The 27,500-nt window shown below is 44.1% G+C and overlaps 1 protein-coding gene across 4 annotated transcripts in view; it reads right to left on the reverse strand.

The window, feature by feature from the left end:
* Positions 1 to 27,500, reverse strand: part of kirrel3b (kirre like nephrin family adhesion molecule 3b) — a 178,987-nt gene that overhangs the window by 51,736 nt on the left and 99,751 nt on the right. For all 4 annotated transcript variants that reach the window (XM_048263862.1, XM_048263860.1, XM_048263861.1 and 1 more), the window contains exons 2-3: positions 6,827 to 6,976; positions 787 to 936 (exon numbers count right to left, since the gene is read on the reverse strand). In XM_048263862.1, coding sequence (XP_048119819.1) covers positions 787 to 936; positions 6,827 to 6,976 — 300 coding nt within the window. The remainder of the gene's footprint in view (positions 1 to 786; positions 937 to 6,826; positions 6,977 to 27,500) is intronic.

Raw genomic sequence — 27,500 nt, forward strand, 5'->3', positions numbered from 1 at the left:
CCGACCCCCCCATAAACCCTCTTCCGTTGGTTTCTCCCAACACCTACGCCTCCATACTCCCATGACCACCATCACGAGAGGGGGCGAGATAAGGATTGGGTGGACAGGGGTGCGTGTATGATAGTGTGTGGGTGTGTGTGTGTGTGTGTGGGTGGGAGTTTGCCGATAAAGTCTCCAGGTGAGAGATTGCAGATATCTACAATGGCTGCCCAATAACGCAGAAACAGCAACGTTGAATAATAAGCCAATAAAGTTTAATTAGGATTCACTGACCTGGCTGGGTTAATAATGAAGAGGGGAGGTTTGCAGCAGGAAATTAAAACTGAGGACTTATGGGATCACCCGAGTTGGTCAGTGATAAATCTTCTTTCTCCCCATACACTATGACTGGCTAATAATGACTTAAGAATGACCGAATGATTATTTCTAATATTGCAATTTCTTACTTTTTTCCCCAACATAGTCTCTGGTATTAGCAATGCAATTTAGGACAATGTGTCATTATTCCAGCGGTATAGCCTGCAAGAGAATTCTCCTTTTATAATTGTGCCATAAAAGTATTAGATGTTTCCAAGGCTTACTAAACTAATCTATATGAGTGATGTTTAATAAAGCTATTATGCATAATTACACCTTATTATGGTGTATAAAACTATTCTATGTGAGTTGAGAATAACAATAGCGATATACTGCACGTTAATTATGTTCAGATAAGGCTGTAGAGGTCAGTATGGAGGGGAGCAGGTGAGTGAGTAATCTGAATAAGAACCTGACGGAGAGACTGACCCAGAACTGTGAGGCGGGCTGGACGAGATCTCATGGCGGCCTGGATGGCCTGACACTCGAACACGGCGTCATCCATCAGCTCCACGCGCTGGATGCGGAGGTGGTGCTCACCTGAGCTGTGGTCCCCCACCACCGTGTAGCGAGGGTAGCCTGCAACACACAACAGTGCCTCTGGTTAAAGCACTTACTGCTCTTCGAACAGGAGACGTGTGAGGCATGCATGCAGATGGGAGAAGTGACGAGCCCCCAGATATCCATTCAACTGTTAAGCAGAGTTCATGAAATACTTGTCAAAAGATAGCAGAGTCAAGCTTGAAATGGCATTTCTCACCAGATACCTTATACATACAAAAAACAATAACTCACTGTTGAATGGAATGGACCTCACAATGTGATGCAATTATAATGTTTGCAATCCAAATAATGTTTAGGCATGCACTATGCAGACAAACCGCATGTCTCATAGTCATATACAGTCATATTCATGGTCCAGTTTTGTAGGTAAGCACAATTAGTCAAGCAAGCTTTGTTATGATATATTGAATTTATATGCTTAATATGTTACATTTTGTTGACATTATTACATGTTGTTCTATGTGACTGGATTTAATCTCTGAAAGATGTAATATTTGAGAGTCGTTTTCTATTCAAAGTTTGTGCTGACATTAAACCAAACTCATTACAGATATGCATTGTTTGACAGTGGCTAGTGAGGCCATTTTTGTTAACCATGATCATTTTCTATTATGTTGAGTAGACATAATTAAAGCATTAGGGCTGCTTATGCTAACAATCCACTTTGCCTTGCACCATGTGGACTAATGTGGATAAAAGTGTTTGAGGCAATACAGAGGTTTCATTGCACACACAGAAACTTAGAGTAAGTGATGCACTGTGGTGGATGACACAGCATTAAAAATGGGAACTGCATGGCTTATGCTCCAGCAAAGGCAAACATGCCTGATTTATGGATTACTAATCCAGACAGAGGGAGGTGTTTTTGGAAGACCTGTCTCTCTCACTGCAGGACAGTTAGCTTTGACACTCTTTAGATAAATATTAGTAGGAATTTGCATTGAGAGCGAGCACAAGAACTCACTTCCCCCGTTGCGAGAAGTAGACAGCGGAGGACATCCTTGATTGTGACGCTTCGTGGTTCATTTCACAACCTCTCGACACAAGTGACTTCAATGGCCCTCACAAGGCTCTGTTCTCACTAATTATAAAGGAGTGAGTTGAAATAACATTGGCTTTTTAGGGAACTCACTAAGGTCTCTCTCATTCAGGAAGACACTTTGCTATTTTCTGTCTTTGGAACCGTGAAACTGTCTAATCCAACACTTACTTTTCTGGAGCCATTCCAACACAGCCACATACATGAAATTACATTTAATGTAATCTAATACAGTGGTTTATGAAAGTGCATTTACACTTCAGACATGACCCCACACTTAATATGTTGACGGACTCTGGTTTTGGACATTCGCCATTAAGTGCCTGGGGGGATGGTATTGATTTTGGTACATCCATCAATGTGAGTCATGTCCACTCCAGAGAATTCTTTGTGACATAACTGTGACACATTGAAAGGCTGTACCACCTCCTCTGGCTTTTTCCATCAGCACTTCTTTGGCTGTAGGTAATCCTTCACATGTCTATTTAGGAAGACTGCAACTTCCAGAGGACAAGGCTGTATATTTCTCCCCACTCACAGTCACACAAAGGTTGTTCCAGCTTATTAAAAACTGGACACTATTCTCAGAACTAAGCAATATAAAAACAAAGTAATTACAATATTTGCACCATGTCCCCATGAGTGCTTTTTACTGTTAGTGCAAACCCAGCTAGATATCCACAGTGTTGTCATCCCTGTATTTCACAACGATGCTTGAGAGAGAAATGCATATTGCAGTGAAAAAAAGTGCACAAAAAGACCAAATGGTGTATAATGGGTTTTAAGTCCTCCAGTTCAGCTATTGAAGCCACTGTGTTACAAAACCCCAATTATTATCCTTTGCTCCATTGGATCCCATTCACTTTTAATAGACCATGGAGTAGCTCTTGTTTCTGTACTCAGAGAAAGAGTTACTGCTGATTACGGTACTTTTCAATTCAGCTTCCCACATATGGCTTTTAATCTCTCTACCAGAGGCCGTAGGGCATCACAGAAAATACCAAATAAACAAAGGGAGAAATTTACAGTCCACACAGATGTGTTATTAAAAAAAGTCGAGAGTAAGTATTGTCGATGCAGTGCATTGTTCCGTGGTGCGTATTGCTACGTTCCAGCAAATAAGTCACGAAGACCAGAAATTACTTAAACTGAAGGCTGGTCAAATGGAGCTCTCACTAAATAACTTTAATGAACATTGACCCAGCATTCAATAGTGTGGTTTATTTCCACGCCAAGGAATCAATGGGATTGTTGAACCATCTACTGTATTAACATTCATCATCAGGCTCTAAATCTGAAATAATGACTTTCCAATAGATCCAAGATGAATATAGCAAATACTATTTTAGAATATAATAAACTATTATTCACGTAATAGAAATTATTGATGTTGTTATTTTTTTCACAATATCACTGAAAATTTTTTTTCGTTTGTTTGCATAATCTCCTGAAGAATACGGAATCTCCAGAGTGAAACGTTATTGGATTTTCATACTGAAGTCCAGCGAAAACAATTTAAACCTTGAACTCGCAACGCCAAGGTCAAACACAAGCACTCCTTCTTGTGCGTGGTTTGATAATGTCCCTCTTCCCATCATGCAAGGCTTGAACTTCTCTAAGTTTCCTGTCTGGAAGCTGAACTGACCTGTAGAGAGGCCTACTGGATCACGCCTTCTTAGCAACCATGCATGATAAACAGATACATAACCCTGGAATAACACCTCCCACGTGATCTCTCGGGCCCCAACATTAAGTGCACCTCATAGAGATGCTATAGTGTTTAAACATTTATTCCTGCACATATTTTCGATCAATTGTGGGGTTGAAGTAACACTTTATTTTTAATAATTTAATTTACTATCACTAGCTGGCAGAGAAAAATGGGCCTAGTGGCATAACGGTCAATGCAAATACATTTTTACTGTTTCACAGCAAACCCCCTTTTTCAAGACAAATTACACTTTGTGTATTCATGACTTCTCGACACACAGAGAGGATTGCAGACTTTACAGTGACAAATGGGTTTTAGAATATGCAGAAAGCTAAAATTGCACACGCATACACACAGCGAACGATGCGCACCTTTGCTTTCAAGAGAAGACATTAAATAATGTTCCCATTGATCTCAATGAAATCCACAGACATCCCATGTCACCAAAAGCAAACAATGTAAAATAGTCCCATTAAGAGTAATGAATCCATCACAGGGAGCAATGGATTAGTCTCCGTGGTGGATCAATGCCAAGGGAAATGGCCATGAACAGAGACAGGGGACAGCGATTTACTGCACGGCGGTGCATCATGACACTCCCTGGGGAGACAGTGTGTTGGTAGCAGGAGACATTTGCTTGGCGTAATGTGGGCTGTGGTTGGTGAACAGTGTTGTATTCACCATTGAAGCTCTATAATATTCTCACAGGGTTTTTTTTTTTTTTGCTATTTCTGAGCACCCCCCATTTTGACATCCTTGTCCTCGGAAGTTTTTTTTTTGCTTTGTTTAGCCCCCCGTAAAAGTTCAGTCTCGTCGGCGGCGTCTCACTCATTTGGCTCTCATTTATATGTGTTGGCAGTTTACCCTCCCAAAGCGGCATCCAGGAGGCCTCCTCACCACGCTTCGCTTCGATATGCAGACTGTACTACTCTCTCTCTCTCTCTTTCTCTCTCTCTCTCTCTCACTCTCTCTCTTGCTTTTTCTCTCGCTGTGGTGCGGCACACACAATGCATATTCATGGCATTCATTTGTGTGTTTGGCGCAGTCTTGAGTCGCACTTTAATTAGAACAAAGGACAATGGAGGGAGATTGTGAGGGACTGATAGGAATCAGAGGTCCTTTGTCTGGTGATTTATTAAAATGAATAGTGGAAGATTTTCCCCATTTTAATCACTGTACCCCCTGAATTGAAACAAGCCGAGGGCTCGGGGTCCCACTGGCTGTGTGATGGCTGGCACTCTGAAGAATCATGGAGTTTTTTGCATTGAAATATGTGTGTGGAAGTCTTTTACAGCTGCCATGTTTGTTTAGTGTAAATGTTTTGCCCCTTTATGGAACGCGTGCCTTCATGACTTGTTGATGCAGGCAGTGACGATAAAGAGAGCAGCTGTGTGTCATTTATGTTGACACAGCGGCTATCAGACCTGGCCCTGGTGATGAGTGGACCACCACTCTGACTGAGACTTGCACACTCTGACTTGCTCGCTTGCACCGTTACTCTGTGTCAAATGCCAAGGCGCTGGCCTTTTCAGAACTGCGGCAGGCTTTGGGTTGGCTGCTCACTCGATAGTATTTGTGATTGTTGTTGTTATTGTTGTTGTTGTTGTTGTTGTTGTTGTTGATCAGTCCAGAGGCTTGAGCTCACTTTGGCTCGGTCTGGTCAGGAGCAGGTCAGCCCGTGGCTTCCAAACTGCTTGGCATATGCCGTAAAAAACGTTCAGCTCTCACTTTCACCTTATCAAAAGACCCTTGATGCTCTACCCGCAATCGCAAAAAAACCCTGCTCATTTCCTTTCAATTTAGTCACTTTCTGCCTTTTCCACCCCTTTTTGTTTACAGTCGCACCGAATCTCCCAGGCGCCCGATAAGGCCAGGGCCGGGGGAACGGATTGGATTTACTGGGACACGCTCTAGGCCCGTGGAGAATTAATTAAAGGGTGATATTGGCGACAAAACGGCTCACAAGAACTGGGCGCTGAAGGTCAGGGGCGAGCAGACCTGCATGTCTCTCCATCGGAATACATATTTAATCTGTGGGATGGTGGCACACAAGAGAGAGAGAGAGAGAGAGAGAGAGAGAGAAAATGGAGAGAGATAGAAACCTGGGTTTTTAAAGAGTTCTGGTGGGTTCAAAGAGGTCGGCGCTGTGCCTTGCATGGAGAGCACTCTCAGCAACAATGCTGAGGCGCCAGCTGATGGTTGGGGGATTAAAGTAATTGCAGAAGCCTCATTCACGTCTTTTGGAGAGACACTGATGAATCTCCAAACCAGATCTTCAGAGGATTTCCTTAATCACATCGTAGGGCTTTGTGTCGCGTGTATCGCCGACGCACCCGACCTCAGACAATGTCTCGTCTCAACAGGTTGTCAAGCATTCATTTTTGGCTGCCTGCTTTGTCGATACTGTTCCGGAACAGCATGAATATGGATGAGATGTTTTCGAGGGGGGAAATTTAGGCGAAGGGCAGGGGAATGTAAGCCATTGAGATGACAATGCAATAAGTGTTACTTCAAATTAAACTATTAAGCTAATTACGCGAAGCGCACATTTAAATTAGCGCTAGCCTCTTAAGAACCCATTTCCGAACCAGAAGAGCCTGAAATGCAGCCCTCTACCATACTTATGTGCACATTTTGAGCCTTGTTTTCATTTGGTGCATGGCCCGTGTTCATGGGCAACAATTTACTCAGATCTGTTATGCTGTGGCAGTGTCAAAGCTCATTATCCAAATCCTCCCTTAACAGCTATCTCAGGGCAAGATATGCTGTTTAAAGTGAATTGAGTAGTCCCTTGGGATATGCTGAAATGTCTTTCATTTGTCATCAAATTAAAACTGGAGCTGTTCCACGGTACTTTTGGTCAACTTTTGGCTTGTCAACAAGGTACAAAACTGTCAAATGCAACCGTGCCAAGAATAAAATCAAGCTTGTTGAAATATCTTCAAAAAAGTTCAGTGTCAGTCAGTCAGTCGGTATCATTTAGAACATTTGAGTTGACAGTTAAATAATATAATAATGATATTTTACTTTAATAATGATTTTTAACTATTGGACAGATTTCCCAAAGTGTGAAAGGCACATAACATAACTTTAATACCTAATACCTTTTTTAAATATAGGTTAGATGTAAAGAGTATGTCAATAAACTCTCATACCTGAAAGGTCTCTTCCGACACCCAGGGCCAAGCCGTCCTTGATCCAGAGCACGACACCATGGTACCCAGGGATGGAGCACGGCAAGGTGACGGGCTGTCCGGCCACCACCACCAGATCCTGGGGCTCCTGGGCGAACCTGGCTGCTACCCCTGAAAAAGAACAAGGTGACATATTAGACCAGTTGGACACTTACAATGGCTTGGTTTCTCGACAGAGAGCTCCCACCTCCACATCCAGCCCTAGAAGAGCCATTAGCACCTCCTGTTCCTTTTGTGGCACCTTGTAAGACTTGACATGCGTGTAACAAACACCCTTATGTCTGCCGGTGGAGGAGCTGGGGTTGGGGTTGGGTGGAGGTTGGTACGGTAGGAAGCGAGGCGCGGAGCCAGGGAGGATATGACAGCTCTCTGGCCTGCCTGACAACGCCATGTCTCTGCCACATGCGCTACATTAACATCATATCCAGGCACTGTGTGCTGGAGCCACCCCATTTACCCATCATGCACTGAGGCGTGAGGAGGTAAGAGGGGAGATGAGAGTAAATAGTGGAAATAGTAGGAGCAGTAATAATATGTGTGTGTGAGTGTGTGTGTGTGTGTGTGTGTGTGTAGAGGGGTGGGGGGGTTGTAAGTGTGTGTGCATGTAAGTGCATCTAGGTGTATGTGTGTGTGTGTGTGTGGGGGGGGGGGATAAAGCTCAGTGGGAGGCTTCTTTTGTGTGAGGTGGCTCTGACATGTCGAGCCTCGCTGCCCCGCTCCGGAGCCTTTACCTCTGTGTCAAACGTAAACAGGCCCCCTTCTCCAGGCACAAAGGGCCTGCCAGGATAATTGGGATGGCTTGTGAAACCAGACACAGAGGAAGAGGAGAAGGGAAGAGAGGAGGACACAAAAACCTTCCAGGGACTCGTCTGACATAATGGCCAGGACAACATCGGAAGGGGAGAAATTCTGTGTGTCTCTGCGTGTATATGAGAGTAGACATCTCCTGGAGAACGGTGTGTACAAGCTCTAATGCAAAACGCACAACTAATGTGTCTGTTTACATAGACAACATGTGATGCATGTATTTGTTGTTTTTTTGCGTATTAAACTGGACCTTACTTTGATGTGCCATCTTTTTATTCTTAGCATTTCAGATGTTGTTGTCTGCCTGCCTACACAAAAGGTTTACATGGCAGATAAAAAAAAAAAGATGAAAGCGTTATATCCTTCATCATGTTTGGAATCCAAGCTGCGAATGCACAGTTACCACAGCTAACACAGTGCAATATGCACTCAATTGATGTGTGATCTGGCTTTATATGGCTATGTGTGCAGTTGAAGGCAGAGACAGGACTGCCAGTAATAAAGTGTAAATGAGAGTCAAAATGAATGATGGTTCTTCCTGCATTGCTCAAACTTACGTGTTGTTTTCTCTACAACACCTGTGCCTCTTTTTTCCCCTTTGCTTTCTTACCCTCACAAAGGCAAGGATTTTAACTTCAATTATAAAGTTGAACAAACAGAAGAGGGGAAAGTTGCATACTGAAAACTGTGGCAGATGACAGGGGCAACTACAGTCTGGCTTTAATTCCTAACCAACACAGTGGGGCATTAGTAAACAGATCAGTCATGGTGGTGTTTTTGTTTTTTGTTCGCGCTGTTTCCTGTACAAAATGGGTGATATATGGCTTGTTAAGCGGTAAACACGAGTACAGGGATTGATTTATATAAATTTTCCTTGGCAGAAATCCACATCTGCTGCCCATTGCATCGTTATTAAATCAGCATCCGAAAAAATGTGGCACAAGTCCTTGGGCATATTTTCAGCCCTTCATCTTCAGAGGCCGCCAGGCTGTCCTGCAGCAAATTTGCCTTTACGTGAGTGTGTGAGTGTGTGCGTGCGTGCTTGCTAGCGTGCGTGCGTGCATGTGTGTCTGTGTATGAGAGTGTGTGCGTGCATGTGTGTCCCCGTGTGTGTGCGTGTGGGCTTGTTGTTGGGATGGAATCTCAGTATATCAGCTACACCGTTCTGTTTAGCAGACCTTTGGTTGAGGTGTTTATCATGGTTGTGCTCATAGTACCAACCAGCTCTACCTCTCCTACTGTCTCCCTGTTCTCCTCTCTCTCTTTCTCCTCTTATTGACACACACACACACACACACACACACACACACACACACACACACACACACACACACCCACACAGACACACACACACACACACACACACACACGTGAAGAGACAGCGTGTCAACGTTTCTCTCCTGGCACATGTCAGAACAGCAGCAGCGTACAGGAACAGTGGGCTGAGAGAGAATTCTCCATTTCATTCTTTTCCCTGCTCCTTCTCTAGCAGAGCTGGTATTATCACCCTCTCCAGCCTGGCCTGTAATTGATTTCATGTCGGAGACTTTTCCACGTTGGCAGCAGTTATGCCCCCCCCTCCTTCCCCTGCTTTCTTCCCCTTCAAACCTGCCGCTTAAACCCCTATTCCCTACCTTGTCAGACCCCTCCTGTCACGGTAACAAATTAGACAGATTACGATGATTTTCTCTGAGGTTGCTACGACTACCTCTTCCCAAGTGTCTGATCTTCAGCTCAATGGTAATTATGACTGTGCTGCATTGGATAATTATTTTGATTATAGCTAGCTGCTCACTGGAATAATACAAAAACTATGTGTGAATCTTAAAGCATATGCATACTAAATAAACAAGACAAAGCTGTTTATGCGGACTGGCGCTCACTATAGAATGGAGAAATTTGAAGGTTTTCTCATGCAGTTATTTCCAAACAAACACGGTTATTTTTCAAGTGTGACAAAAGAGCTCTCATATTCCAAGAGCAGGATGGATGGCTTGAGTGGATGGCAAAGTAGTTCATTTCGGTCACTCTTCACGTTTCGGCTAGAGCAATCTACCCTCCACATTACTCCACGTTGGCCGGTGGACGCTCCATATGCCCTCTATGCTAGCAGAGACCAAAGAGGCCAGAGGGGGTTTGGCAGCGATGGCTGAGTGGACCCAAGGCCCCTTTTCAGCCAGACAAACAGATTGCCAGCACCACCTGGCATGGCCACTTGACCAACTAAACGAGGGCCAGGTCTATTCTCATGAAAGACTTAGAGCGGCAGGTCACATATGTAGGTCACTAGTGGAGGGAAGAAAAGAAAAAGGGGCGGATAGAGAGAGGAGAGAGAGAGAGAGAGACAGAGAGAGAGAGAGAGAGAGAGAGAGAGAGAGAGAGAGAGAGAGGAGAGCCGAGGGGTTCTAGGTCCCTCTGCAGTGTGGGATGAACTTGCTTTGCCTTTCGAGTGCCACGCCACTTTGGTCGCATCTGCCAGCGTTACGCTCGGCTGCGTGGCAGGCTGGCCCTGGCGGAGACCCCTGCTTTACCTCCTCCTCTTCCTCCCTAGGCCAGCTGCAGGAGCAGCCGAGCGTGGCGCTCACTGGAGTGAAGACAACAGATTCCTGCACTCCCCTTCACAGAACAGTGTGTGTGTGTGTGTGTGTGTGTGTGTGTGTTTCTGCGTGTGGGGAGGAGGGGTTCGATAATATAAGACGATCAAGAATCCAGACATGAGACAAAGAGAATAATACAAGATTCCCACCATCGAGAGCTAATAAAAGCTACTTTGAGAAAGCATCAGTCAAGAGTGGGATATGTATTCTGCTTAGGAGAAGGAGGAGGACTAGAAATGTGTTACAGTGGGCTCGTTTTAGGTACCTTTTCATCCACCTTAGTGATTTGGTCACTGTGTATGCCAAGGTCAAGGGAAAGGATTTTAACACACACACACACACACACACACAAACAGAGACAGACACACAGGACACTTGAGCCAACTTCATTCCATCCAAAGTAGTTATCTACATATTCATTGTTGCCACATTTTTTCCAATAATGATATTTGCAACCGGGATGCCAGAAGCCAACCAGCAAACCATGCGGGCAATCACCCCGTTAAGTTCTCACTTACTTTACGCAGCCACCTCTGCACTTGTGTTGGTGTGCCCATGATGGAAGGAAACACATGCCTTTATTATATTTATAACATACAATTTGAAAGTACTGGGAACTTTCTTTGTCTTGGTCTTATTGTGCTGTAATTTTCCGATATTGGTGCCCTGAATACTGTGTTGCGATGCAAGATAATGCAGCGCAATAATGGCTGTTTACCACTAAGTGGGATTTGCTGAGTTGGCAGTCATTGAGCTTTGGGGCTATCTCAGTGGGACACAGCATGAGATGATACATCTAACAATGGCCGTGTGCTGCCTCTGTGTTGAAATATTGAACATGGTAACGGTATGCCTGTGTCAGACTGCGCACACGCCACTGTGCAAATAAACTGGGATGAGCATATTGTTTTTTTCGCCTTATCATCTTGTTGTCGGTAATCCCACTTGATACAAGCCGTCATCCCACATGGCATTGTCATGCAAAGATCAAAATGACAACCTTCTTTGCTGTCTTTTCTCAATTGCATTTCCATTAGGTGCACGCTTTATGGTAATATCACAGAATGTCCACATTTTGCCCATTATTGGATAAATAAACAGGCTCTGTTTAAAAAGTCTAGCAAACTGAAAACTAATTTATATGTAAATATTCCTGGGAATATTAAATACCTCTCGACATTTTAAAGGGCAAGAGGAGTGTAGGTGGTGGTGGTGGTGGTGGAGTGGCGGTGGTTGGCAGTTTGATCAGATTTGAGGCATTCAGAAAGAACAGCAGGTAACAACAGCATTTGTGCTGCTGTTTACATTTCATTTGAACAATATGTTTATCATTGAAAGTATCAGGAGAATTGATGGCTCCTTCAGCCCTGATTTTTTGTTCATACAGCATTGAAATGGCCAATCTCCCAGCACTCTGCATATTTGCCTTGAAATTTGTATTTTACATGGCATTTGCAGCCAAGTTGGGCGTGCTAATCAAACACATTTGTGTGACTGCAATGCCCTGGCCCCACATAAGAGCTGAGGCCTAATCACCAGCCGCTCCCTCCACACCCACTCACCCCCACAGCATTTCTCAGAGCCATCAGGGCGAGGACTGGAGGGAGAGCATTGTACGAGAGGAAAAGTGCTGATTACCTGCAGATTACCTGCAATAATCTGGCATCTTTTGGAAATGTAATTGCCGTTTTTTGGTATGTTGTTGTTTGTTGTTGTTGTTGTTGGAGCCAGTCTTCCCACTCCTACCTTTAATACCCACTGCGGTGAAATGTGCGGGTGAGTTCAGTTGTGGTGGGCTTCAGGAGTGATGGCTTTTAATCTGCCAGCACCATGTTTACCTAAAGCCACAGCTCGAACCTACTCCCTGCGGTGGACACAAATGCAAGTGTGTGCTCGGAATAAAGGAAACCGCGTCATTATGGTGTCGCTTTGCCCCCATTTCCAGCTTCCCTCTGAAACCTCAGAGAAAATTAGAAGCCTCATCCACTCTCTCTCTCTCTCTCTCTTTCTCTCTCTCTCCTTCTCCCCCCCCCCTCTCTCTCTGTGTCTGTAAGCATGGTTTCCATCGTTCCACTGCTTTTACCCCAAAGATGAAAAGCCCCTGGCGGGAGACGAGTAGGCAAATGACTGGAGCGCTAGCTGAAGCCACCCTGTTTACCTATACTATGCCCAGGCACTGTGAGTTATTTGAGATCATAATAATAATAACACGCCCAGAAACTCCTGCAGCTCCTCTAATCCAAGCCAGCAGACCAAAGTAAACATGCAGCCGAGTAATATGGATTACTCTATCTAAGACTATCGCCACCTAATTGAATTCTGCCTACTGGGCCTGATCCGATGGTCGGATCAATCTCCACTCCCCATCTGCCTGTGTGTGTGTGTGTGTGTGTGTGTGTGTGTGTGTGTGTGTGTGTGTGTGTGTGTGTGTGTGTGTGTGTGTGTGTGTGTGTGTGTGTGTGTGTGTGTGTGTGTGTGTGTGCATGTGTGTATCTGAAGCAAAATGTTTATCTGTTGCTGATCTTTTCCATGCATTACTAATTTGCTCTATCCTTCTTCTCAACACTTCCATCCTGCACACCGGCAGCAGCACATCTGGGGGAAAGGTAAACCTGGCTGCAGGATATGTTTTGTTCTTACTAATTTATGTACGTAGTTCTCTCCTCAAAACAAAGTACTATGTCATTTGAGGATAGTGACACACTAGGAAATTATTGTAGCCTACTAAGTTGTATGCACATCAGCTCCCCATTTAATGGTTACTACTGTTAATCTAATCATCCACAATTTGCCAGCCACTGCCATGGATGTGTTTTTGAAATTGAAGGACAATTGAATAAAAGCTGGCATGCCGCAATGTAAAATGCCTATCAATTTCATGGTAACAATATTTGAATCATGTATGCATGTGATATCTTACATTTCTAGTGCAATCAGCATACTAAATGTAACAAGACTTTGCCTCGTCACTCAGTATCAGTGGAGCCACGTTTATTCACAGTGTAATTAAAGAGTAGAGTAATAGACTTTGCACCACAAGGTCACAGAACTTGAAAGTCTAGTGTTTAGCAGATGAGCAGGAGGAATGGTATGCATGTTGCAATACACATAATGGTACAGCTGCTGAGCCAATAATGAGAAGAAGAATAACAGGATAATACGCCTTAATGTGTGTCAGCTAATTTATGGGTTTATTTAATGATATGCACTGGCAAACAAATGCATTGTTTTCTCTCTCTCTCTTCCCCTCTCTCTTTCTCTCTCTCTCTGTCTCATTGTCTGTCACTACAAGCTTACCACTGCGCTTCTCAGGAACAAATAACTTGCATGGCCTTGTCCACAACTTGTTTGTGTGGAGTGGTGGAGGTGATTGACAGTTGTGATTTACACCTCTGTCCTTCCCCATGGAGACAGAGAGAGAGAGAGAGAGAGAAAGAAGTGGACTTGGCCTTCACTGGTGTGTACTGATCACTCAAGCACTAACTGTTCCAAGGTGCCTCGCTCCAAGGTGCAAGGCTTGATTGACACACTTAATTATCTACAACGCAATCACTAATTCAACAATTCCACAGAACCTTGCTGTGAAGTGCATCAATTAATTAGGAGACAATAAAGTGAGAAATAAGTTTTTTTATAGCAGTCATGGTTAGTCCTTTTAAATCAGTTCATCAGAGCACTCAGATTGCATTTTAGCAGTTAGTGAAAGGCTTCCTGTGTGCCACGCAATCAGTGATCTCTGAAAGGACACCAGGTGTGCACGGTAGCCTATGGTGGGAGCCTGGTAAAGCCAAATGGATACAAAGAGTCCCTTGATGCTGAAGTCATGTTCATCCCAACCCCTTAGGGACCGTTCGTTATTTATAAACGGGGTCACCGGAGGAGAATAGGGGAGGGTCATGTCTCTTTATTCTTTGTTTAGGGGAGGGTCACCTAACTTTTTTTTGTCTAGGAGGGGCGGTCAGCCATCTTTTGTATTAATGAAAACAGCAAAAAAATCAAAGTGGCTTGTTTGGTTGTTGATTTCTGTCACCATATAATGTTCTCTTTCGTTCCATAGCTCTGTCAACATTGAACAATGAAAATAAGGGAGATTTCCCGGGTTTCTCACGCAAAATACGGAAAATGTCAACATCCGTCCCCATTAACGTTGGAAGGGTTGGAGCAACAAAGTAGCCTACTTTATTCACGCCTAACAGCCTATATCCATTTGGTCAACTTTATCCAGCCCTAAAAAAGCTAAATTTAACTTTGGTTTACTTGTAGTTTACCGTGTAGCCTAGCCTAACTTTAAACAGTGTGCATGCTTATAAAGCATACTTGTGCTTCATTCATCCACACATCCAGCTCCTAACGTTTTGACAAGCATTTCTACCAATTGACCTTGTTCCTACCCATCTCTAGCTTTGCTGTCTCCATCCTTTCTGTTTTTGTTGTTTGCAAAAAAATATATAGTATTGTATATATAGTATTAACGTTTTTCATGTGACGTATTCTAGGTTCTATAGCTTTGTTTACATCCAGCTGGTAGGCAAGGGACAAGTTGAACCCATTGAACATCGTTGTCTGCAGCTGCCTCTCAGTAGGCTACATCTCTGTATTTCAGCAATGTCAACATTTCAGGCATCAATAAAGGTGATGATGAAACGTTATCCCATTGTTCAATATTTGATAGCCTGTCACAGGGACGTTGTTTCGCTAAAATCGCCCTGATTTGGTGCATTGATCTGTATCGATAACGTTATGGGAGAACCTGCATGTAGCCTAATGGTAGCCTAACTTTTTTTCTCTGTTCAAAACTCGGTTTACACGAAGACAATAGCCTTTCTTAGAAGCTGTGAAATTTACCAGAAAGGAACATGTCTTCCTTCTGAAAGCTGACACAAAATCAAACAATATTTGATCATTTAACTTCAACTGAACAGCGACAGGTCTTGGTAGGCAGTAGACTCAGCACGTTAAAACGGTAGCCTACTGTTATAGCCAGAGTCAGTCAGCATCATGTAACATTAATGGCGTTAGTCATGAATCCTGTAACATATTATATCATATAACAGCGATGGCTTATTCGAAGACGATCTGCATGGATATATAACCACCCAGAAAAACTCAGAATGTGAGTGATAAAGTTCATTAATTGTATGAAACTTTTTATTAGTTATCCATTGCAGCATCGCCTATATTAGGCTGTTATGCTAGCTCAGCCTTTAAATATGTTGTTATTTTGGTCATGTGGACTTGATTAAACGAATAAAGATAATTCATAAACTGCTTATTTCTTACATGACTGAAGCAGTAGCCTAGGTTCAACAGTGGTGTTTGAGGTTGCTGTGTTAAGTTGTTGTGTGTGATCGCTAAACAATTAGGATCAAATCAGTTTATTTTGACATAATGGAGTTAGCCTGACCTATAACGTTAGCCTATAACACATAAGCCTATTCTGTTTTCATTTATTAGCATTTGTTGTGATTATATAATCAAATGACACTCATGATAACTTGAAATAGAAGGACAGAAGATAGGTGATTGATGTCCACAAGCACGAATTTCACGAGACAAATTAGAACAAACTGTTCAGGTAAAAATAATCTTGCCATGTTCAAAATGCTGCACTTTTTCCCTTCATAGCCCATCTCTGGCAATTCATTTTTGGATGACTGTAGATAGTAGTATTTTAGCCTACGTCTTCGTAGACAGTAGGCTATCTTGAGAATTAAAGACTTCACAGCTGCTATTGATCATCCTCTACAACCACGAGGATAGGTAGGCTAAACGGTCGTTCGTCGCCTTTTTGCTTCTTATTGTAAAACCAACTGTTAGGGCCTACACAAGTGGTCGGCATCCCGGTCAATATTTGATATTAAAATTTCAATTTTGACGCTATTTGTAACTATGTGTAGCCTATGCAACCCGACTGTTGTAGGCTTGCCTACCACTCTCTGCAGTGCCTTGCCTACCATTCTTGCCTACCACTCTAGTTGTAAACAAACGGTCACATGACATTATGACATAGGTACAAAACCTTAATAGTATTGCAAATAAAATATAAAATATTTATTGGTAACCAGCAACAAGTGCAATTTGTTACGTAATCGCTGTCATTCTCTCTCCTGCCAACAAAAATGTGTTACGTTCCAAGTAGCAGTGCGTAATTCTGCTTCATAAAGTTGAACAAATACATTGGTCATATAAATAGCCAGTTTATGGTCTACAGTGTAGAGTTGGTAAGTTATGGTAGGCCAACTTGGAGTGAATATACAGGGGGATTTCTTTGGCTCTTAGCCTGGCAGGTGTGCACGTAGAGGCCGAACACTGCAAGCGCCAATGAATGAATGCTCTCACGACAACCACGTTGTTAACTTAAATAGGCCTACTGTAGGTTAACATCACTCTGAGTTTGCATTCAAGCAAGCAAAACGATGATTTGAATACATCTGTTTCTCTGGAAGGGCAAGGGGTAACAACAGGACAACACATTGACAGGCCAGAATGCAGGACTAATGTTATGAGAGTATTACAGTCAGGGTGCGATTTGTAGGGGGGGATGGGTAGGATTTCCCCACCTCTGGTCTTGATATCCTCCCCTCTGCTTAATTATTTTCATCGCTGGGGGGGACAACATTTATATTGATTAATGCTACTTCATATAAGTAAAGCGCTGCAACGTGAGAACAGTCTAGTAGGCTAGCCTACATAATAATCTGACATCAGAAACGCACCGTCACCGTCAGCACTCATGCTGCTGACACAGTGGCTGCGTGATAACTTAATTTGGCCTTGATCGTGCAGGACATTTCTGAATGTCGACTGTGTAATCCATCATAAATGGCTAGTTTCAATGGACAAATTAGCTGGACAAATGAAAGAAAACGAGAAGGATTCAGTGAAGCATATCGTCATATTTTAGAACCTTCAAAATTAGAAAACTGATGCAACTGAGATGGAGGACAACTCCACGTATAGAACGTAGGCCTATTGTCCGAAGGAACTTACATTAAATGAGGAGATATTACACAAAAAGTGTATTCAATGGCTCTCTACACTTTTTTATTACGCACTTGGCTACTGAACGCAAATCAGCAGGAGAGAGAATGTACATAGCCTACAGTACACAGCGTGTAGTGCAATGTGTGCTATTTGGTTACCAACAAACACTGTTAGCCAATTCACTAACTCAAGACTTCAGTGCCATCATATACAACATTTTTTTACATAACAAATACAGAAAGGATTGAGGCAGCAAAAGTAGAGGAGTCATTTCAGATGGGGCAAGAACAAGGTGAATTTGTATGCTTGTCAAAACGTAGTCCTACCCTGCATTAGAGGAGCTGATCATCATACCAAGCACACTCGCTGTTTAAAGTCATACATCACGGTAAACTAAAACTAAGATAAAGGTAAATGTTACAAAGGTGGCAAAATTAATATAGGCTATGACATTACTAGGCTATGAATAGTTCGTTCATTTCAAAAATGTTAGTCAGTAGGAAAATCTACTGAAATGGCCACCATCTTGGTGAAGTGTGATGTGTAAGATCAGAAAGCAGAGGGTGAGTTTAGAACGATAGCTTATGTCGATGTGTTTTCATAGCACTTTATAGCGTGGGCGGAAGGTATCGACAATTGGCCGGGGAGGGTTATGTCTTTTTTGAAAAGACTGCTGGAGGGTCGTTGAAAAATTTCTTGCAGGCAGGGGAGGGTCATGCAACTATTGATTGAAGCACTCAAAATCCCTCCGGTGACCCCGTTTATAAATAACGAACGGTCCCTTATACCACTTAGCCTACTGTAGCCTACACAACACGGCTGAAACAAAGATAATATCTGTGCACCATTCAGTGTGGTATCAATCATTGAGACTATGATCCCAAAAGTACATTTAAATAATGTTATTATTTAAAACTGTAATGTTTTGAATGGTTTGGAGCTGATGCTAAGTTTAAGGTAACAGTCACGATTACAAAACCGCTTTTACTCTAAGTGCTGTACTGGATGTATGACAATAATAGCTCCCGTTTAGCATGATTAGCATGCTAAGGGTGATGATTAATGTTCTTTATGCACATACATTAAAAGTAGCTTAGCAACCTATCTCCAAGTTAACACAATTAAGGTCACTGAGTGTTAGCCAGTCAGTTCTACTTCAGAGTATATGCCAATGAATTAGCTTTCTGGTTCATGTAGTCAACTTAAGAATTTAGCAGAATCTATTGTCAATTTTACTTTGATGTTGGCCTTGCAGTAAATTAAACCGTTGTGCCCCCTCATATTGTTGTTTTGTCCCTGTCCTTCCCATACACAGCAGATGATTGTTCAAATGAGAGGGGCTCGACAGAACCTTGCATTGGAGAGCATGGCGGTAGTGAGGAAGTGAAGGAAAAAGAAGGAAAAGCAAACTCTGAGATTGAGCAAAGTGCAAATGAACTGGTGTCACTCCTCTGATGGAGACGCATCAGTGGCTAAGCCATGCTGACAGCCAAAATCACCACTTAAAAACTGCTTAATCTTCACCTGCCTGACAAGGTTTCCATCTGACGAGGGAAAAATTACATACGGCAGAAAAGGGAGATCTTTTTTTTCTCAACACACACCTTCAAGCCCAGCTCTAGTTGTTAAGGTGTATAAAAATCTCATGTGTAATGGGGAATTTGTTTAGTGAGGCGAAACAAGGGTGCTTGAGCTGAAATAGGCTAAAAATAATAATGAAATAAAATAATAGTTCAGCAGTTCGTAGATATGTTGGCAGTGGACTCTTGGGCAGATATTGTTTATCTGGTGTGTGTGTGTGTGTATGTGTGTAGTGGGTGGGGTGGGGTGGGGACTCCAACCACTAGGTTTCTAACTATTGTATGGAATGTCTTTGCAGACATTATATATATATATCAGAGTGGGATGTACAGAATCCCCCCCCCCAACGCCACCCCACCTTCACCCCATGTCTCTATCACTCCATCCTGCACCCCTTGGCGTGTGAGGCTGAAGGAGAGTAATAGTCAAATAAACATTTCATACCAGTGATGTGGATAATGGGAGATGAGTCGCGCCATCGGATTGCGTTCTTTATCTTCCGCCCCCATCAGAATGTAAAAACTCATTTTCCTCACGCATCCGCGGCCGGGAAAACAAATAAGCAGACACATGATCTGCCAGCCGCACCTCGGCTGTGGCACTGCTCGCAGCCGTCCTAATGAAGATTTGTCTCGCCGACGGTAAATAGGCGGGGCAGAGACGGAAACTCAGGGAATTTATGCCCCTTTCTACTAGGCTGGTGGTAAGGGGGGAGAGGGATTACGTAGTGATTGGGGAGGCATTAGGAGAACAGGACAGTTTGCCATGCCATAAGCAAGACGGATTGACTTCAATGATGAGTTCGAAAAATTACAAATGGTGGACAGGAAGAGCCTGGGGGCGCGAGGACGATGTCTCCCAGGAGCCATGGGCAGGAAGTGCAGGCAGCAGAAACTGCCAATCACGGATGACTTACATTGAAGTGGAGAGAATCATAAGGTTTTATTGAATTTTCCCCCCTCTGAATCATTCCGGTTGATCATATAAAAAGGAACTGAAATGTGCTCACCCGGGTTTCATAAGGCAGCGATTGGCTTCATGGAACTGTGTCGCCCTTATAAATTCTCATTCGGGTTGAGGTGGATGGTTTTGCTTGGAACAGGGGGAACAGATAGGGACCATTGTGTCAGGAGGGCTGGTGAATCCTTTTTACAACCGGGTAAAGCAGCAGGGCGAGGTGGCAGAAAAAACAAACTTGCAGGAGGTTGCAGTGTTCGTAAAGTTATGAAACAGATATCAGTGCCTGTGGTGTGTGTGTGTGTGTGTGTGTGTGATGAAAACTGATGCAAATCTGCCCTGTGATAATTATTTCAGCCAGCGAAAATGAATGAATGAAATGAGGACTGGAGTGCAGTTTCCACGGAAACTCCCGTTCAAAGCAAATATCATATGTTTCCTGGGGGTGTGAAGAGTATCAAGATTAACAAGGATCAACCTCTCAGGGCAGTTGATGGTACACCACCAAGAGCACTAAAAAAACACTAAGGCACATTCTTCAAAAGATCACTATATGTCAATGTTGGACCTTGTGATTGGAGTGAGGGTCCGTCTATTTCCCTCTGGCGTGTCTTGCATGACTTACATGAGGAGAGAGGAAGTCTAGATCTATCTGAAGTGTATAAGTGAAGAGGAAAAGAAACAATCCCTTTTGACTTTTACAAAATGGGGCTCCAAGGAATTGCCACTCCTCTAGCTGTGGAATCAGAAGGAAGATCAAAGCCTTATGAAACGGAATACCTGAGATGTAATTTCAGTGTCAAGAAAGTTTATGAGGAAATAGATTCAATTATCATGTACAACTTCCAAAGTTAGCGAGACGTAATGAATAAGAAACCATGTATCCCCATTCCCTAGATATGCCGATGAGGCCCCAACCGCAGTCACTTCCATGGTGTGCGAAGGAAAATATTTCAGAGCTATATTTCTTTCTCTGTCCACCTAAAGAACTCTTCTATTTGTAGCCTGAGCAAAAAGTCACAAAATGATTTGTGGCTTGAAACTTCCTCTTTGACAAAAAAAAAAAGACTGTTCGGCAAAGCCCCCCAATTAACGTGAGACTTCATCTTATGGGGATTCTGATTCATCAAACATTTCCACTTCGCCAGCTAAAGAAGCATTTCTGTTGCCCGTGTTTGCTCCTCTGTTTCCTGTTTACTGTAAATAAAGATATGACAGAATCAGCAAAGCCTACTCCGAGTCAGTGTAATCCCCAACCACTTTTAAACGCGGGAGAAGCAAGATAATTTGTTGGCTTCATTTAATTGTTGCGGCAGACAGGAGTGGGGGAAAAAAGGCTGCGTTGGGAAAATGTGCGATGAGTTGAGCTAAACAATGTCAGCAATTAAATGGGAGTGTTTTGAATGGTTCCTGAGCTTGGTTTTAATGAAGTAGGCCCTAAACTAAATACACTCAGTGTTGCCATTTTGAGCCTCTATCAAGTACAACCATGGCTATTATATAATGCCATTGAGTCCATTTATTTGGACTAAATTGGGCTGGTGGCTGGTTTGTGATTGTATAAAATACTAGGGCAGTGTAGCCCTTACTGTGCACAGTGGTCTGGATGTCAGCAGGAAATGATGTGGAAATTGTAGGCCCTAAATAGTGTTAGAACCGAAATCTCGTTCGTTAAGCATCTTAGAGAGAATATTGAGGTTTAAAGGGACTAGTTGATGCAGCTGTCGTACGATTGGCACAATGTTACAATGCTGTCATTAGTCATACGTTTTAGCGTGTAAATATACTTCATGAAACGTAAACAGTTGTGGCATTATCATGGATTGCTCAAAGACCTCCGTAGTCATGGGCTGTGTAAAACCTTGTATCTCATGCTGTGTTGTGTGTGTGTGTGTGTGTGAAGACTGTTGTTGAGCTCGTGGTCGACATTATTTATTTCTCATGTGTCATCCCCTAAGCCGCCTGTGTGGATTTTTTTCTCTGCTGGGGGGGGGGTGGGTGGGGGGAAGGAGCTGGGAGGGCCAGAACTGACAACGCTGTTCTCGGAGCCGAATCTCCACGCAGCGGTGCAGCCGCGGCCTTTGTTGGATTTAACGCCAGAGGAGGGTGAAGGAGACGAGCCGCAGCCACAGCCGTACCCTCCGAGACTTTGATTTCTCAGATTGATTCTCTTGTTGTGAGTACAAAAGACTCAAAAACACAGCCCAAGGCCACCCGTCCAAGAAAAGAAAACGAACAACAGAGCAAGAAAGAGAGAAAGAGAGAGGTACAGACACAGAGAGAGAGAGAGAGAGAGAGAGAGACAGAGAGAGAGAGAGAAATGGTACGAAAATCACAGCAAGCAACTTACATGGTGCGTCTTTTGCTCTCTCTCTCCTGCTTTTTATGTTGTTTTTTTCTTTCTTTCTTTTTTCTCTCTCTCCTCTTGTGAACAAAGAGTAGCTGGAGATGGCTACAGTTAATACATCTCCCGTGTGGAGTGAGAAGTGCCTGAGGTTGACGTCCATTAAATCACATCTGAAGAATTCTAATAAGTTCTTGGGTGGCTCGACGGGGGTCTGCTACATTGAATTATTGTCTGAGCACCAACCCGTGAGAGAGCATGGCAACTAATGCGAGCCTGGTGAAATAAAAACGCTAATGCCCCAGTGCCTTGAGAGTAATGGGTTTTCACTCCTCGCCACATCAAACGGCGGCAGCCAGGAACAAGCGACGGACCCTTGATGTAGCAAAGAGATGGGTTACACTGAGAGAGAGAGAGAGAGAGAGAGAACGAGAGAGAGAGAACGAGAGAGAGAGAGAGAGGTTGATGAAACACTGTTAAGAGATCCCTTATCAAGCAGAGAGCAGTACTGACCTGCACATGCTGTGAAGGTCGAAAGATCTCTAACAGCAAAGCTGTCTCCACGACTAACTGACGTGACACACCCGCACTTGTACACGCCTAAGACAGTAAACAGCATATTGCTTTGTGGACTGATGTGATTGTTGTCAGCTGCCAGATATGTTTGATGTATTTGAGTGACATATGTGTGTGTTATGTATTTCTACAGCTAGTGATCATAATATTTAGCGAAGTAACTCCATTATCCCAACAAACAAACAAACAAACACATGCATGTGCTGTACTTGCACATGTACTTGCATATTTATATGATTCGTAAACATCATGTTCATGTAACCATATATCCATCCCGTACTCAAGCTGTGCTCCCCATCTCAAAAGTGACAGGCAGCTCCATAGCCAGATGTTTCACTTTAAAAGTGAGTGTGTACCAGAAGCTGAGGCAAGGTGCTCAGTGAGTCAATGCTTAGTGCCTTCACCATTTCCTTTGTTCTGTTGCCACACAATACGATACTGTTGCCAAGGAGAGACCTTGAGCTGGCGTTTTGGCGAGCGATTCAGAGAGACAGAGACTTCCAAAGACTCTATTTCAGCCTGCCACCAGAAATAACAGAAACCCCTGTTTCTTTCTTTGTATTCTTTCTTTCTTTCTTTGTATTCTTTCATTCTTTCTTTCTTTCTTTCTGTCTCTTTCCTCTTTAGTCTCTTGTTTTTTCATCCCCCTTTCTCGACAGCTCTCACTCTCATTGGCTGGCCGGCGACATTGAGCGAGACCCCTAATCAAAACATTTGTCTTTCTTTCCGCCACTGCCTCTCGGATCGGTGGACGAGGGCGCTGACACCAAGGGGAGACGGATTTGTCCCAATCAAGCTGGCCCGGTGGTGGTGATACGGGCGGCATGTCACAAAGGCTGGCGAAGGCGGCGTTGCTCCCGCCGGATGCTGATGAATCCGCCAACAGCCTTGATTTCCGAGGGCTGCTCACCGCTTGCAAAAGTGGCAGGTCGAATCAAAACAGCCACGCGGTTGCCGTGGTTCCGGAGAGGTGACTCCGACGCATCCATCACTTGTTTGTTTATGGTCACGTACAGACCACAATTAGGAGACTAAATTGGGCCATAAACAGTGTTCTTTTCCTTCACTCACTTTCTTTTGTTGTCTGCCTTTGACAATATGCAAATTCTGGCATTCAAGAGACACTTAGGTTGCATCTGACTTGCATCTTTGTAGGGCATTAAGATAAGAGCAGTGATTTCTATCTCTCTCTCTCTCTCTTTCTCTCTCTCTCTCTCCATCACTCTTTTACTCTGTCCCTGTTTCTCTCTCTGCACTTTCAGAGCAAATCACCATTTGGAGTGCATTACATGGTGTCATATCTACCATCCACGCTGTCTGCTGCACTGTCAGCAGAGTGTGTGCGTGTGTGTGTGTGTGTGTGTGCGTGTGTGTGTGTGTGTGTGGTGATTGAGGGGGGGATTGCTGAAGATGCAAATGACATTGGGTGTCACCTCCACATTCCCATAAAGCCCCCAACCCCCCCAGAGAAGAGAGTACGTAATGGACGGCCCCATTCCCCTACAGCACCGCCAAGATGTGCCGGGGTCACCGGGTCAGTCTCATCCCCGCCGTCACGTCCCTTAATGGGTCCGCTCGAGCATCCCATTTAGCGCTCATCATTGGCTGACACGGCGTGATGAAGCCTTCTCCCGGCAGCACATGCTGACGGTGGAGAGGACAGTGGAAAGGGAGAGTGGAGGGGTCTTAAATTGGGCCCTTAAAGGTGTAGGTTTTTGAACGTTCTAAGTTCCGCAACAATTGAAGGTTCTAAAATTCGATGTTGAATTCAATGAACCCAGATATTCTTTAGAACGTTCATTTCTCAACATTCGTACTCCTTTAAGGGTTAAGCGTCTTTATCTGCCGACGCTCATTCGCACTCCACTCTTCCCCAAGGCATCATGGGTAGAGAAAAGAGCCATCCGGGTTGCATTCGTCTGCCTCGTACTGTAGGTAAGTCGTCAGACAGAGCGTTGAGTGGGGATAGGAAGGTGGGTCTCGGCTCAGCTCTGTTCCCTCTCGGCATGAGAGCAACGCACACACACACACACACACACACACACACACACACACACGCGCACAACGCACGGCTGGCAGGAAATAATGGCAGGCAGAGTCAGAGGTGCATTACGGAACACCTTCGTAAGGAGAAATCCATTGAGACAGAAAGGAGGAAAATCCATCTTACATGAAGCGGAGTAGAGTCATCATCTGCAAAAAGCATGCTCTTGTCTTTAAGTGCATATGAGAGAGGAAGAGGCCATCCTGCCCAGCACGTAATAAAGACCCATCCCAAAGAGGCTTTTCTCTCTCTCTCTCTCTCTCTCTCTCTCTCTCTTTATCACTCTCTCTATTGCTTTCTCCCACTCTGCTTTGGAGTGTCACACCATATACTGTATTCTTCATGGAGAACATAAACTAAGTAATTGTATGAATGTAACAAATTCCCATTGCTGACTTAACTTTCTGAGTGTGTGTATGTGTGTGTGTGTGTGTGTGTGTGTGTGTGTGTGTGTGTGTGACAAGGACCTTAGACAGATTTTAGTTGAAAGCTTCTGAGGAAACAGTTTTGAGAGACTCTTGTTTGCCGTGGCGACACATATGTGGAGGACAGCCTTCACCCAACTTAGATGAAGCAATTTAGAGAGATGACTGATGTCAAGCTTATCTCAAATGACAAGCAAGAAGAAAATATGGTCTTGTTTAGAGATCACCACGGTTGCTCTGTGCTTTCTTTCCTCCGCACAAACACTGAGAAGCGCTGTTCTATCATAACTACATTTACATTTCAAAGAACAGCTCTCTGCCTCGACAGCGCACACAAAATCACATCTGCCTTCAAATAAATAGTCAGGAATACCACAAAGGAGAAAAGTGAAGACGCCAAGAAAGCAAAATGGCAGAACATTTTTTGTTACCCTCTAAACATTACCAAATGTCTTTCTGAGTGCACAGCTGTGTTGCATTTTCGTGTGCAAAGCACTTAGCTAGTCATAACTACGGAGCAGAAATGGGGGTATGATGATTGCAAAGATGAAAATTACCTTTTATCTAAAAGCCTGTGGTATGCCAACCTCCGTGTGCGTGAAGAAAGAGGAAAGCAGTCGAGGAGCTTCCCCACTTTATTTTTTTGCATTTTTTTGCGCATTCCATATCAGAGTTTCATACATGAAGACCGATTCGGCAGGCTTCAGAAAGCTGTTTATCAAATGCGCCGTTGAGAGAAAGAGAGAGAAAAGGAGGAGGCAAGAGAAGAAGTGAAGATAAACAACCTTATTATGCAACGGCAGGATTCAGGGAGCGAACGGAATGTCACAATTTAGCCGGATGAAGGCTTTTCACTTTCCTCAAACTCCCCGTGAAGGCTTTGCAGTAGACATGAAGGTGTCTTCGCTAAAAATAAATAAAACACATACACACACACACACACACACACACACACACACACACCTTCTATAAACACTTGTGATTCTGTGTGACTTTCACCCATAGCTTGGTCACAGAGAGTGAGAACGTGCACTGAATCTAAGATCCAGAAAAGAATGCTTTTTGTCTTCCTTTTACTCTGAAAGCAAGTTTTCTCGGGGTTCATTATTTCCTTATGCTGTAGCTCCCAAAGCTCTCTCATAAGGTTAACACCGTCTAAATGAAATGTTCCCTTTTTTCTCAAATCCTCAGTGACCAGTCAAATGACCACTTGAGGAGTATACAGCCTTTGATGAATGGACTCAGGTGAGTCAATCTGCCCAACCAACCCCCCCCTGTCTGTCACTCCACCAGGCCAGTTGGGGGCTTTGGCACATTTATGTTTTCCTCTTCACAAGATAGGGTTGCCAGAAACTAAAAGCCAGTGGACGCCTTTCTTTTGGACAATGATGCATGCTCTCTCTCTCTCTCTCTCTCTCTCTCTCTCTCTCTCTCTCTCTCTCTCTCTCTCGCTCTTTTAAAATCTTTTTTCCCACTTCCCTGCTTCCTCAACTTTCAGTAGCCTGGAGCGATGCCTGCGGCAGTGATTCCCTCTCTCAACAGTTGCAAGCCTTTATTACAGTGCTGCCTCCTGCCCCAGCCGCCTCAGCACAGCTCCTCTAATTTGATGTCTGCTTTAGGCCCGTCAATCTGGACAGTCTGCGGGCCAGCCGGCCCTCGTGCACATGTCCAGACACAATAACACACGCTGTCACACTCACATGAAACAACAACAACACACACACACACACACACACACACACACACACACAAACACAAACACACACAACAACAAAAACACATGTACACAAGACACATACACACACCCATGCACGTGCAAACACACAACCAATTACAGAAAAGTAAACTTCGGCTGCCTCTTTGACGGCTAATGGATTTAAAGCGGTGGCCCAGCAGGGTTTCGCCTCGCTGTGGTGCGCAGGGGCCCACGCTACGCGCAACACGCCGCTCCAGATTCAAAGCGATTCCAGACATTATCCAACCCAAACCGGGTTAGAGCTTCGGTTGCCGCGTAAACGGGAGGTGGTAGGAACCGCCAGGGGTTCACCAGCAATCTCCTCCGGATCCTTTAACAAGTGATAATTAAAGCTCCGACAACAGCCTGCGAGCCACAGCACCAGGAGAAAACGGGAGACGTGCTGCAATCTCATTAACACCGATCCCGCACCAGGCCCCGGCCTCGCTCACACTCCGGCGGAGTTGATTAGAGGGCGGGAGGAGTGGCAGGAGCGCGCTGGGAGCGCTTGGGCTCGGCCATTAGAACCGGAGCCGAGTTTATGGAATGGCGGGGGCTCTAATGAGAGCGCGCGGGGAATACAAT

This window comes from Alosa alosa, chromosome 15 (genome assembly GCF_017589495.1).
Source record: "Alosa alosa isolate M-15738 ecotype Scorff River chromosome 15, AALO_Geno_1.1, whole genome shotgun sequence".
Classification (NCBI taxonomy): Eukaryota; Metazoa; Chordata; class Actinopteri; order Clupeiformes; family Clupeidae; genus Alosa; species Alosa alosa.